At 42.5% G+C, this 14945-nt stretch overlaps 1 protein-coding gene across 1 annotated transcript; it reads right to left on the reverse strand.

Annotated features, from left to right (window-relative positions):
• Nucleotides 1–1266: 1266 nt before the first annotated feature.
• On the reverse strand, nucleotides 1267–14945 carry gpia (glucose-6-phosphate isomerase a). The gene is made up of 18 exons (XM_084018130.1): nucleotides 14725–14945; nucleotides 13007–13097; nucleotides 10914–10982; nucleotides 9551–9670; nucleotides 9377–9460; nucleotides 7482–7628; nucleotides 7318–7389; nucleotides 7058–7102; nucleotides 6027–6080; nucleotides 5673–5733; nucleotides 5450–5493; nucleotides 4827–4979; nucleotides 4227–4356; nucleotides 3970–4046; nucleotides 3624–3752; nucleotides 3305–3380; nucleotides 1883–1949; nucleotides 1267–1771 (listed from the first exon to the last, which is right to left on the reverse strand). Exons 1-18 carry the CDS (start codon nucleotides 14841–14843, stop codon nucleotides 1648–1650), a joined length of 1662 nt encoding a protein of 553 aa, XP_083874256.1. The 5' UTR covers nucleotides 14844–14945; the 3' UTR covers nucleotides 1267–1647.

The following is a 14945-nucleotide window of genomic DNA, read 5'->3' on the forward strand; positions in this document are numbered from 1 at the left end:
CGTTCCAGTGAGATACAGAGCAGTCGGGCCTTCCCTGCGTCTCACCGCCTTAGCCACGGGCTCCTTCCTCTCCCACTGGACATTAGAGGCCAACTGCTGAGTGATGCTCCTGGCCCTCGCCTTTGTGTCGAGCCATGTGGACAGATGCTGAATGGTGTATGTCCAGCTGGTTCCATCCTTCAGGATGCCATACTTGTAGCAGTATTCCACAAATCCGTCCCGGTAGGAGGGAGGCAGTTTCCCCCAAAGCTTGTCTGCATGGGATCCACACTTTAGTTCACTGCCATGTTGGCCTTCTACCGTCTCTAACAGTCCAACAAGAGCTCTGACCGACAAGGTGAATTCTTGAAAGGCGGCATTGTCACCTATCTTGATTGGCGGGGTGTTCAGGATGCTATTGATCTCACCCTGGACCAGCTGGCGCGGTTGTCCGTATCTCGTTCGCAGGGCAGCGCTATACGGATCTTTAGCATACATGTGTGATTTGGCTAGCTTGTAGGCACTGGGGAGCTTTATATGGTCTAGGAGGATTTGGAACTTGAAATGTTCTGACAGATGGGTATGGACGCTGGTGGGAGTGATGTTCCCCCTCCTCTGCCAGACTCTAGACGTGTAAGGGGTACATATGACTCGTCATGCACCATCTAATGCCGTGGGTGCCGCCCCGTCGGTCTTCCAGTTGTTGGGAGTGGACGTAAGGTGATGGGGTCCGTATATAATGACATTTTAGACTTGTATACTATGACTTTAATATGACATACTATACAATGACTTTTCATTGACTATTTTATTGGCACATTTTATTTTATTCGCTGACTCATTCATGAGTTTTTTTCGACATACTTTCTTTGACACTTGAATTGTTACAAAATACTATATACATACTTGTTATGATTGTTTCAACATACTGTACATTGACTTTTGACTGAGCATTATTCTATTTTTAATCGACTGCTGCAGTCATTGGTAGTCATCATTTTCTACTATTATTGCTGCATTTACTGTTACTGCTGCTCTAAGGTCTTATCTCTGTCATGTGGATTATGTTGTCATTTTTGTTGTTTATTCTGTACACATGACATCTATTGTACTTCTGTCCATCCTGGTAGAGGATCCCCTCATTGTCTCTCAGGTTCCTCTTTTCCCTGTTAAAAGGTTTTGTACTCATGTGATGACCAGGTCCTGGGACAGAGGAAGGCGTACCGGGCACTGATTTAAAGCCCTCTGGTGAACGATTTTTCATTTTGGGCAAAATAATGCCATTGATTGATTGATTGAGATCTTTATTGTCCACTGCTTGCATTGAAGTATACTGACTTTTTTTAAACAACATACTCTGACATACAATAAAGAATTTTTCATGACATAATATATCATGGTTGTTTTGGGCATACTATGTCATAGGAGAATGTATCACAATAAGACACCCAGATTCAGTGACAAACAGGGCTTTTATTTTTAAAGTGAGTGCTGACTGTGTAAATGTCGCAGCGTATCATCACCTACAGTAATATCTGCACATTTCTCTGATAAATTCCCTTTGTAACACATCTACGGACATAAAGTGCACAGGATTTCAGCCAATCAGACAGGACACGTTGGTGGGAGGAGCTAGCTGAGGAGGAGGAGGAGGAGGAGGAGGAGGAGTCAGACGAAGTTCTTCTTCAGGAAGCTGATGAGGCCGTTGGTGGACGAGTCATGGGAGGTGACCTCGGAGTCGTCCTTCAGCTCCGGCTCGATCTTCTTCGCAAGCTGCTTCCCGAGTTCAACGCTGGGAAACAGTTAAAGGCCATTTAGTGTTTAATGTAGATCATTAAATCAACTTCCTGTTATTATTATTACTATTACTGTGATTTAGTCCAGGCAGACTGGATTCACTCACCCCCACTGGTCATAGCTGTTGATGTCCCACATGACGCCCTGCACAAAGATCTTGTGTTCGTACATCGCTGGGAGAAAGACACGTCACAGGATTTATTATAGTTTTTGGATTCTAATCAAATCAAGTCACTCAGTCCAATAATTATTTTACAATATGCTTTTTGGCTGTAGCTATAGGAATAATAATGGTCCTAAATGATGGGAAACTGCTGAGTCCAGATTAACTGCAGGCCAACATAAAACCGGTCTGTTTAGGTTCTGTTTCCCGTTTCATCTTTGATACTAATGATATTAACATTGTAACATAACAAACAGAAATTTGAGACCATATATAAAGAAGTCTACTTCATTTATTAACGAAGAACATCTGAGCTGAAATAAAACTGCAGCTACAACCTGATGAACCAGCTACAACCTAGATGGAGGGAGCATGGCTTCAAAGGTCATGAACAAGGTGAATGGCCGATCCAGATTCCTAGCTAGGAAAGCTCCATTCCTTGATACAGCAAGCCTCAGGCTGCTGGCTAATTCACTTGTTTTATGCTGCTTCGACTATGGCCTTGGCTCATGGTATAGTGGTCTTACTAAGTCCCTAAAAGACAAACTACAGGTTTCCCAGAATAGGTTAGTCAGGGTAGTGCTGGGTCTCACACCAACAGCTGGGCTGGCTCCCCCTGGAGGCTAGGGTAGTTCAACTCCAGCTCAGGATGGTCCATAATGTTTGTAATAACAAGTCACCAGCATACCTTAAAAATCACTTCATAAGGAGTAGAGATGCCTATGCTTATCACACCAGAGCTAGTAATACAGATTTGTACCTGCCTATCTACAAAACAAACATGGGTAAGTGTACGTTTAAATATAGTGGTGTGGTAAAAAAAGTTTATGGTACATTTAAATCCCTAGTGAGTTGTTGTCTGTGATGTTTGTCTTTGCATGCATAGTGCACATTAATACAGAGAGTAGGGATAGGGAAGACTCTTTTATTCTTTTAGCCTTTTAGTGTCTAATTTATATGCCTTGTTTTTTTGTTTTATGTTTTGTTTTATGTGGATATGTCTTGTCTTTTAACATCAGGGACCATGATGGAAACAAGTGTTTGCAATTTGTCATGCTTTATCCTTTGGATATGTCTGTATTCCAAATAAATCAAATCAAATCAAATCAAATGACCCATCTGACCTTTATGATTAGTATTAATTAGTATAATTAACAGGTATTTATATTTTCAAAACTGTGAATTTATGTGACTGACAGATCCTTTCATGGCTGCTGTGAACTGGTTTCATTCAATAGATGACACATTATTCAAGTGGTTCACATTTGACACATGGTGGAAAAGAAACCCTTTTTTAGTCTATGGTCTTAAACCTGGTTCATCTTAACCTGCAGGTGACAGCTGGTATCTGATCTCAGTACTCACCGATCAGAGCGCCCAGTATGAACGGGCTCAGCTTCTTGAAAACGAAGGAGTTGCTCGGCTTATTTCCTTCGAAAACCTTCGAATGGAAACAGAAATCGGAGTCAATCAAAACCGCTAATAGGACAAAAACAAACATGGAGGTTCTGCTGAGGCTCCGAACTGTGTTTTTCCAATCAGATCAGTGAAACCTGTTTAAACCTGCATAAGGAATTTGGTTCTGTCACAGTTTTCACAATGCCTCAGGAAAGTGTTCATATGTAATCATCTCCTACAGATCTAATCAAACGTGTGATTGGTGGATTGATAGTTGATGAGTTACTTTGTGAGGCAGCAGCTTCTGCAGAGCGTCTCCCTTCAAGCCTCCGGCCTCCAGCTCTTTACGAGCCTCCTCTGAGGTTTTTCCCTTCATCAGAGCTTCTGTCTGAGCCAGGAAGTTGGCCACCAGGATCTGGAGACACAGCAGGAGGACAAACATAAGGTCAGGACGCTTTCACGGCTTTACTACAAGCTCGGTTCACACATTTCAACATATTTTAATACATCCTTAACTATTGCATGTACATCTTTGGCTTTATGTTACACTTGCTTCATATGTTTCCAATGACAATAAAGTGATGAACGTGAGAAAGGCGAGCGAGAGACCAGAGACACAGAGTGGGCGTTACCTTGTGGTGGAGGTTGTCTCTGATTGGATTCTGGGACTGAGCAGGAATGAGGAAGTCAGCGGGAATCATACGAGTTCCTGGTGAGGAAACAGCGAGTTCGTTTGAATCAAGATGTAGATCTAAATATGAGACCTGAACTGGTTGGTCCTACTACTGGTGTGGGGTCCTACTACTGGTGTGGGGTCCTACTACTGGTGTGGGGTCCTACTACTGGTGTGGGGTCCTACTACTGGTGTGGTCCTACTGGTGTGTCTCACCTTGGTGGATGAGCTGGTAGAAGGCGTGCTGCCCGTTGGTCCCTGGCTCGCCCCACACGATTGGTCCGGTGTGGTAGTTGACGCGAATGCCATCTTTGGTGATGTACTTCCCGTTCGACTCCATGTCGCCCTGACAACCACACAAATGATGTTTATCGTCAGGTGATAATAACTGAATGATCCACATCTCAGACGTGCTGATCCACAACCAGCTTGTGTTCTGATGCTCGCCTTGCAGCTTTATTAAATAACTTGAATGTTTCCAGAAACGTTAATACTAGCGATAGTCGGTCCCGACTCATTCATCAAACAAATGGTAGCTGATATTGAACAATTTTACAAAGTTAGTACATCAATGTTTAAGTCCAGCCTCAGGTTGTCTTACACATAACGGATGACCCCGTCTCTTCACCAGTGAGACAATACAGCTCATTAATGACACATCACTTGTTAAATGTCCCTAACGATGAGTTGAATTTAATATTTCACTGCACCTTCACGTCTGAAAGAGTGAAAGTGGTCAAATGTTATTGTGGATAAAAGACTCCTGTTGGTTCCCTCCTCCCTCTGAACAGATGGTCTCTGTCCCCCCCAACCGACCTGCTGGAAGTATGCCGCGAAGCGGTGCATGTACTGGTCGTAGGGCAGCATAGCGTGAGTCTCTGCCTGGAAGAAGTTGATGTACCAGATGCCCAGGACAGCCAGCAGGACGGGGACGTTCTGATCCAGAGGGGTGCTGCGGAAGTGGTTGTCCTGCAGAGAAGACACCAGTCTGGTTAGTGGGACACAAAGACAGGACATGACGAGACAGCTGGTGATGCAAACAAACTGTAGACCAGACCCTCTCATTTTCGGAGACAGCTCTATTTGGCTGCGACCGATGGATTGAGACGCAACTACTCCATTTCTAGAAGAACACCGTTTTGAATGCAGAGTTTTACTTTGCAGGAGTCTTGCCTTGTCTGTGTAGAGTCCTGAGAATATGAGGGATGCTTTCAGAAAACTTTTCACCGATTAATAAAATCTGGATTCACGTCACATTTTCTCAGGAGTTTTTAGTGACATCATTCATTCAACCAATGCTTCTACAGACAGCAGTGTGTGAATCGTTTTATCAAATAAAGACACTGAAAGGTTAAATTCCCAACAGAGACGTGTAAATAAATGAAAAGGCCAAAGCAACAGCTGATGAAAGGTATTAATAGAAACAAAGAGGATCCTACCATCCAGTGAGCTCCGGCAAGAAGCTGCTCAAAGTTCTCAAAGCCTGAAACACACACAGGTCAAAGGTTATTTTTATTTTATTTAGACATTTCATGCCGTCTACGCTGCCATGTTTGGACCATTATTATGAATGTGTTTGAATGTTAAACTTGTGAGGGGCTTTTAATCAATAGCCTTGTTTGAGTAAAGGTTAAAGGTCAGTAGTGATGCTGGCTGACGTACCTATGTGCAGAGCGATGGACAGACCAATGGCTGACCACAGAGAGTAACGACCTCCGACCCACTGAGGATGACATCACACAGTCACTGCACCAATCATCACAGTAGCAGCAACAACAACAACAACAACAACAAGCATAGAAAGTGAAGGAGGCAGGAGGGGCTGGTGAGACCTGGTCCAGGTTCTGTTCAGATTTCAGTGGCAGGTTGGTGACTGAGCAAATACAATAAAACACTGTTTCTGTCCGTTGTTTAATCATCACCAATCAGGTAATGCTTTTTACATGCTGATGATCTTTATGGAGGCCGTGACATCACCACACATCAGCCAATCAGAAACAGCTCAGATGGACTTACATCCCAGAACTCAAACATGTTGGCTGTGTCGATGCCGAAATCCTGCACTTTGACCTGAAGAAGAGACGAGAGAAAACGTTACCCACAAGAAAAACGGCCCACAGACACACTAAATAAATGAACACATTAAAACCCCGTTTACATATCATATCGCGTTTGTAGTGATGTGAATATCAAAGACTGAAAATCAGCTGTATTCATGGGTGATGACACCGTTTAAATAGTTTATACGCAGTCTAAATGGTATATCCTATAGTATAGTATTCACAGTTTAAATGGTATATCCTATAGTATAGTATTCACAGTTTAAATGGTATATCCTATAGTATAGAATTTACAGTTTAAATGGTATATCCTATAGTATAGTATTCACAGTTTAAATGGTATATCCTATAGTATAGTATTCACAGTTTAAATGGTATATCCTATAGTATAGTATTCACAGTTTAAATGGTATATCCTATAGTATAGTATTCACAGTTTAAATGGTATATCCTATAGTATAGTATTCACAGTTTAAATGGTATATCCTATAGTATAGAATTTACAGTTTAAATGGTATATCCTATAGTATAGAATTTACAGTTTAAATGGTATATCCTATAGTATAGAATTTACAGTTTAAATGGTATATCCTATAGTATAGTATTCACAGTTTAAATGGTATATCCTATAGTATAGTATTCACAGTTTAAATGGTATATCCTATAGTATAGTATTCACAGTTTAAATGGTATATCCTATAGTATAGTATTCACAGTTTAAATGGTATATCCTATAGTATAGTATTCACAGTTTAAATGGTATATCCTATAGTATAGTATTCACAGTTTAAATGGTATATCCTATAGTATAGTATTCACAGTTTAAATGGTATATCCTATAGTATAGTATTCACAGTTTAAATGGTATATCCTATAGTATAGTATTCACAGTTTAAATGGTATATCCTATAGTATAGTATTCACAGTTTAAATGGTATATCCTATAGTACAGTATTCAGAGTATACACAGCTTAAATGGACACTTACTGCGTTGGTCGACAGAGCCACAAAATGTTTGGCGACAGCAGATTTCTGAGGAGAACACAAAACGAAACATGAGGACGATAAGACAATATGTACTGATGACAGCATACTTAATATTTACAACACTCATTTTAAGTATATTTCAATATTTTTCAGAATCAAATTATAGATGCGTTGTGCCCAGGCCTTCCTTCTCTCCGCTCATCTGAAAACAAGTCAGATCAATGTCGTCCGATCAGCTGTCAGGGAACAACTGGACTCACATCATTAGCTGTCTGGAGGAACCAGTCCCTGGCAGACTCCGCGTTGGTGATGGTCTCCTGAGTGGTGAACGTCTGGGAGACACACACGTTTACATTATAATAACTATATTAATAGATTTACGAGAAGTGTGTGTGTGTGTGTGTGTGTGTGTGTGTGTGGTCACCTTGGAGGCGATGATGAAGAGGGTGGTCTCGGCGTTGAGCTGAGCGAGCGTCTTGGCCATGTGAGTCCCATCAATGTTGGAGACAAACCAAACGTTTGGTCCACCAGCGGAGTATGACTTCAGAGCCTCCGTCACCATCAGAGGGCCCTGAACGCACCACCACAACACAGTTACAGATACATGACGGCTGCTCCGTGGCCCTGAACGCACCACCACAACACAGTTACAGATACACGACGGCTGCTCCGTGGCCCTGAACGCACCACCACAACACAGTTACAGATACACGACGGCTGCTCCGTGGCCCTGAACGCACCACCACAACACAGTTACATGGCCGCTGCTCTACGGCCCATGATTTAAAACATATTGTAATGAAAGACATAAAAAGGATTTTATAAATGTACTATTATTATCGTTATTAATATTATTATTAAGATATGTTTGTTAACCTACCATCAAGTACTAAATATCAAGTGATCAGGCAACATCCAAGCGTTTCCCACCATGCCCTGGGTTTTGCGGTCGCCTCTTGTGAGGTCATCGTTGCCCACGTGAGAATGACATCACAGCAAGTAGGACACAAATCTAAACCGCATGCATCATGCAGCGATCGCCGGTGATTCATTCGACGCTGGCCTGACTCATCTCACACGAGCCTTATGTTACATCTCAGGTGGCCCGCGGCATTGAACGCAGCACCACAACACTGTTAAATGGCCTCAGTTACATCACAGCTGCTCAGTGACCCTGAACGCAGCACCATAACACAGAGGCCCAATCCCAAAGTCAACACTCGTGAACTCACAGACTTCATGCAAAGTCCATGAGGGTTTCACTGTCAAACCATCGAGTGCTTGAGGACTCTCTCACAGACATTTTGACCCACAGAGGGAATCACCCACAAATCATAGCATTGTGATGGTAACCATGGGGTTACCAGGGGAAACCTGGAGGCTTAAAAAAGGGCAAACCAAGAGGATGGCTAATGTGTGTTCAGACTGGTATGAGATAAGATGCAACATAAAGCACATGAAATAAGAGGAATATTACACACCTGATTTATTCATCAAACTGTTATCTTAATTTTGCTTATTGAAGCTGTATTTACAAAAGAGAGTAAATGGATTATTTGCCTCTCACCTTGTAAGACAAGAGCCTGGAAGATGTTCAATCAGGCAGGAAAAAATGTAAAATAGAAACCCACAATTGTATACGCACCTAGCACCACAACGTGCATCACTGTTGCATACAATAACAGGTTCATTATTGTATCTGTAGATCAGCTTTAGTAAAAAATGCAGATCTTATAGGTTTTGTGTAGAAATAAAAAGACTCTGTTACATCATCGACCTTCAGCTTCCTGTGGACGAGTCAGGTTAGCTCTGCATCAATGAACATAACAGCTCCCCATGACTGCACGCTGCTAACGAAAGCTCCGGAGGCTCCTGAACACAACATCCTCGACATAATGTACGTTCAGTTTCAAAGACATCTGGCTCGGACAGAAAATTCATCTGAAACTATTTGTTATCATCAATTGAATTGAGTCTAAAGAACACTTCTCTCAGATTGGTATTTTATAGACCAAATAATTCAGCTGGGAAAATAATCATCCAATTAAGGAATACTTTAAACAGGCGTCAGCTGCAGCCACAGGTTGGTGTCTGATGCTTTTATATCTGTTAGATCTAAAACCTCATTTGTATGTAAACACACCCAGTAGGCGTTCCTTACGTTTGTTTCCTGCTTCTCAGTGATGTTAACATGTGTTGTATTACATTCAATTCATTCTCACATAGATGGAGACTGAAACGTTCATATTCTCCCCCTCTGTGCTGTGACAGTAAGCTGCACAGAGAGGGAGAAGATCTCGGGTCTGACAGCTCACTCACCAGGTCAGAGCCGCCGATGCCGATGTTCACGACGTCCGTGATGCTTTTCCCACTGAAGCCTTTCCACTCGCCGCTACGAACCCTCTGTGAGCAGAACAACGCCAGAGGTCACAACGTTTGTGTCACCAAGGAGGCGACAGGAGAAACGCCATATTGAGTGACGGTCGTACGTACATGACAGAAGGCCTTCATCTTGTCCAGCACGCGGTTCACCTCCGGCATCACGTCCGTGCCGTCGACTTGGATGGGCGTGTTGGAGCGATTACGCAGAGCGACGTGGAGCACAGCACGACCCTGCACACGCACACACACGAAAATTATTGTTGATTTCAGTCCGTTTAGTCACTAAATCATCTGCAGGTGAGGATCTGTTTGTCACCATCGTATCTCCTACTGAAACAATTCAAATGTAAATTGATTAGCTGATTGACGGTGAATCAATCATATATCATTTCTTTAATGTTGTCTGCAGGTAGGTTCCTGTGATCAATGATTCATAAAGTCCATTCAAAAGTGTGTGGTCGTGCGCTCCCTGGTGTTCGTGCTATGCCTTCACACCCGTCACCTTGGAGTGTCTTCTATCATTACTCATCATAACAGGATTCATCAAGTGCTGCATAAACTGCCATCAGTCACCAGAATGTATTTCCACACGTTGGTCCTGATGATGCAAGACAGTCAACGAGTTAACAAGTCAGTCTTTAGAACTTCCTGTTTACTCGTCTGCATCGTTTGTAAGAGTCAGTGTGAACAGGAATGGAGCAGAACTCAATTACAACAATGTATGAAAAGTTTCCCTTGAACTAAACTACAGGTGTGAAAGCATCCTACTTTACCGTTTCATACAATTCTGAAAGGTTTTAGGATCAAGGTTTTCTTTTGGACTGTTGGACAAAACGTGATTCGTAATTTGAGCGAGCAATAAATCATTACTTTCAGCATTTTGTTAAATAAAAAATATAAATCAGGGAACAAAAATAATCAGTTGATGGACTGTTAATGCCGTTAACATTCCAACTGCTGCAAGATCCTGTCTTCACTGATCGATGTCTGCACAAACTGCAAAGTCACTGAGGACGCCGTTACACAAGACTATTGCATCATGGCTGTGTGTGTGTGTGTGTGTGTGTGTGTGTGTGTGTGTGTGTGTGTGTGTGTGTGTGTGTGTGTGTGTGTGTGTGTGTGTGTGTGTGTGTGTGTGTGTGTGTGTGTGTGTGGTCACTGGGAGGGCAGCTTTTGTCTGAATCTACTGATAAATCTGACTTCTGCTCAGTTTCAGCTTCTTCTGTTACCAGCTAAAGTTACATTTCGGGCATTTAGCGGACGCTTTTGTCCAAAGCGGCTTACAATAAGTACATTTGTCGAAAGAAAAACCGCAATATATCACTGCCGATAGAGCTAAAAAATAGAAACGAGTGTTAGGTCCTCGTCTGAGTATTAGCTGTTCAGCAAGTTTACAACAGTGCTATGATCAAAGTGCTATAGGTGCAGCTGAACTACATTTGGGACGTTTGGTCTGATGATTGTGTTTCAGTACCTCAGTGAAGTTGATTTTCTCTCCAGAGAACATCTTCTCCCTGGCCTCCTCCACTCCCCTCGACTTGGCCTGTCAACATCACAAACACACAGTTCACATCCAAGCAGAAGAACTGCCTTTTTTTCCCTTTTTTTTTTTACAGCAACAGTGTGTGACATCGCATCTTTAGAAATCCCTTCCTGTGTGTAACGTGAAGAGGAAGTAATGGAAGCTGTATTACCACATTCCCTGCGGGACAATGGCAGTGGTTTCTCTTTCAAAATAACGCGTTGAAATCTTCCTGTTGCATTGTGACTTTAAGCAACGGACTCATTGTTAGCACACGCCTCAGAGCAGGAAATCAGTTTTACTTGGAGGACTGAATAAAAGCTTGGTCAGGGTGTCTTTCACAAGGCCTGCTGACATTCCAGATACAATAAACCTCTTCTGGGAATAAGATAGTAGAAAAGAAGTTACGTGTTATATGTGAAATATGCAGCTTTATCATAGGAACCGTGAAACTTACTGGCTGCAATGCCGAGACATATTATCGTTTATTTAAATTTCATAAATCATAGTTATATTTAAGTTGGTTAGTTTTGTTTGTTGAGAGTTTGCCAAAGTCTACTCGCAGTCTAAATGACATTGCTTTTATTTTCCATCATTTTAAAGGAAAAGAAAAAGAAAGCTACAACTACCATCATGATTTGTGTCAGTGAGTTGAGTGTGTTTTAGTGTACAGGAGTGTCCTGGTTTTGGACAAGTTTGTGGAGGATCCCTTTGACAAGGTGTGCATGTAAACATCACATCCTGGTTTCTGGTTTCCTGGAGTACTGAATAGAAAGCAAGTCTACAGAGAGACGAATAACCTGTAAGAATAAACTCATGTGCATGTAAAGACACAAGGACGTCTCACTGTGTCCAGCAGCAGTCGTCCTCCTGCAGACCGCTGCTGTGCATGACATGCATTCATGTTTGAGCACCAATTCCTACAAAGCTGTCTAAACATGTCTAATGCAGATAAATACCTTTTACATTCAGCCGTTCATACTGGGATTAACATAAAACTCCTCTGTGACGGCCATCCTATGGTGACGCTTTCTAAACAGGACCTATTCTGCTCCTTTTCTGGTGCATATTTGGATTTCAGGTTCCTACGAGAACATGTTTAAATTCTTAAATGTTTTAAAAGCACTTTATTTTCCCATGCTGGCTGTGCTGCAGCAGCTCTTCTCAGCCTCTTTCTGACCTCAGTCATTCACTCCTCCCTACTGACTATCCAGGATGTTCTGTATAAAGGACCATGTAGAGGACTATGTCATGAGCTCATTTGTAAAAACTATGGGACTCTATGGTGGCTAGTGAACGATCCATAATAAATACAGACCTCTTTTTTGTAATAGTCACATAATGTAAGCTAATTTGTTGTAATTTAAGTTTCCCTGGTAAGCAGTGATGCTGTGTATATGTCGAGGGCTTTTATTGTGAAAGGCAAGAAAGGAGCGATATATGCTACCGTTTTCAATGTGGAGGCAAACATATTTGACCAGTTTAATAAATAAATACAAGTACTCTGTGACCATTTGTTTTACGATGCTTAGCTCACATTAAAAATACTATTTTCATTGATTTGTCTCAATCACTCTGCACATTTTTCCTTCAGTGCAATGCATGATGGTATATAACGCTATGCTAGTGACACTTTGAGTCCACTATATAGGATCACTCTGTTGTGATTGGTCAACCTCTGAGTGTGTTTGTCAGAAATGTCCCACACACTTGCCATAACCAGATAACAGCAGTTGTCCTGCTGAGGAATAGTGATATCAATAGGGATTTGGACATGGACGTCACTCTTTGACAGTCAGGAGACCTTTTAAATGCAATTTTTTTTTATAAAAACAAGAAAACGCTCCAATGCAGGCCAGGGACACAAACTGCAGCAAAAACACAGATTGAGACTCGTATTGTGAACGTGCTGTATACAAAACCTGAATAACATCAAATAATATCCACAAGTTTCATGGGAAAATGTGTGCCTCTACAGTGAACCAGCAGCATGTGTGTGTGTGTGTGTGTGTGTGTGTGTGTGTGTGTGTGTGTGTGTGTGTTACCATGTCGAGCAGCATAGCCATCACTTCCTGGTTGATGAGATTCTTGGAGTAGTCCAGCAGGATTTCTCCATCACCCGTCTCCAGAGTCGTGCTGTTGAAGAAACATTCAGCACATTAATCCTTTTCGGATGTTCGGTTCAATACATGATTTCATTGCCGAGGTTAATAAAGCTCAATGGACCGTGATTTGTGTCAAACTGGTTGCCGACATTATTCAACTTAAGTCAGGTTCATCTATATCTGCAATATCTATATCTGCAGTTATTTAGTTCAAAACTAGTGATGGAGACCATGAACTCATGTTCACTAAGATAATAAATCAAGTGAGAAGTTCTTTCCTGTTTAACTTCTTTGGCAACCAGAGAATGTTTAAGGCAGTTCAGCATTGCCTTCACTTTTCAGAACAGAAGGTTGCCGCCTGACATTAATAGCTGCAGATACATTCTCTGTCAACCAACCGATCCATTCATGTACTCATCTTGCAGCTTTGATTTACTGCATGCTTTGTGCTGCAGACACATTTTGAAACCTACTGCACTCCACGAAGATTTTCATGAAGCTGTAGCTCCCCTACGTTATCGGATCGTGGCATCCTTGGAGGGCGTGCTCCAGCGCACGTAGCCACCATGAATGAACCACGTTAGACCGTCAGGAGTAGGGAGACCCCCGGGTGACAAGCTCCATCACACTCACTGTAATCCTGCCTGACCAATACTCACATCGGCTCAGTCGGTGCACCTTCGTAAGAAAAGAAGCAGAACTGTAGAGTGAACCGTGAAGCATCCAATATCGGACACACAGCCCCCGCTGAGCGCGACATGTTAGCAGTAACACACCGGCAGTTATAACGGCTTATATTAATGCAGCAGAAGCACGAAGTTCAACAGGTTTCATCTAACCTAGCATTAGCTCTTTAGCTAGCTCACCTGTGGCCACGATTAACTGTCGCGTTGTTTAACACTGACACTTTAATTCGACAACATGTCAAACGTCCTAATACTGTTGATAAACAGGCTGTGGTTATGTATTAAACGATGTATGTGTGTATTAAAACGGTAACTTGGAGCAGTTTATTTCCTTGTTCAACCGCGGGGTTGCATTAAGAGGTTTTAGCTAGCGTTAGCCGCGTATAAAACATTATTTATCATATCAAATATAAGCATACAATACATGTTTATGGCGCACATTGAGGCGCAGTTCTTTTGTTAAACATTTTATACGTTTGTGAGGATAACTTCTTGCACGGAAGTATGACCGGCGCTAGTTGTCCGATAATGGACGCTGTGACATTAGCACGCCAGCTAACATTAGCGAGGCGATTAAATTCCCTGTCGTTAGGAGGCCCGTCGGTCGATTTAGACGTGTTACAGCACACAGGTGAGGCTGGTGCCTGACGTGTAATGACAGGTCTGGGTGTTACAGGTGGGACCGGTTCCATTTAGGAAACTAAAGCGTGACGTGAATCGATGACCTTGTGACTGGAAACAGGAGTATTCACAGATCTAGCACTGTTTATAAGGACGGACTCGCACACACGCTCACACAGACACTAAATACACTTTTTAATGTAATGTAAATGAATTAAACGGGCAACTTTGTGTAAGCTAAATGACGTCTGCCAACTAAGTGACAGCATCACGCCCACCTCTTCATCACCACCACCATCTTCATCATCATCATCATGTCGCTTTCACTGTCATGTGTGTCTGCTGTCCCACCTGAATGTGTTGAATCTGTCCTTGTCGGACTCGAACATGTCCCTCATGTTGAGGCTGCCGGCGTTAGCTTTGTACCACTGCTCCAGCTTCTTGTAGTTGGGGTCGTTAGTGAGCGCCATGGTGGTGGTGGTGCTGCGTCTGCTCTCTGGGAATGTTACTGGCAGCTGTGGGTCCCGTGTTTCGCTCCGACCTCCGAGATGCTGGACTGATGTCGGTGCGGT

The sequence above is a fragment of the Eutrigla gurnardus genome (genome assembly GCF_963514095.1).
Source record: "Eutrigla gurnardus genome assembly, chromosome: 9".
Taxonomy (NCBI): Eukaryota; Metazoa; Chordata; class Actinopteri; order Perciformes; family Triglidae; genus Eutrigla; species Eutrigla gurnardus.

Bases quoted from the DNA above. Each gene is read 5' to 3' on its own strand.
- gpia (XM_084018130.1), bottom strand. From the start codon at position 14,843: ATGGCGCTCACTAACGACCCCAACTACAAGAAGCTGGAGCAGTGGTAC. The intron at 3,381-3,623 runs GTAACTCATCAA...TTCCATTCGAAG, and splicing joins AGAAGCTGCTGCCTCACAAA to GTTTTCGAAGGAAATAAGCC. The intron at 1,950-3,304 runs GTGAGTACTGAG...TCTTTCTCCCAG, and splicing joins CATACTGGGCGCTCTGATCG to CGATGTACGAACACAAGATC.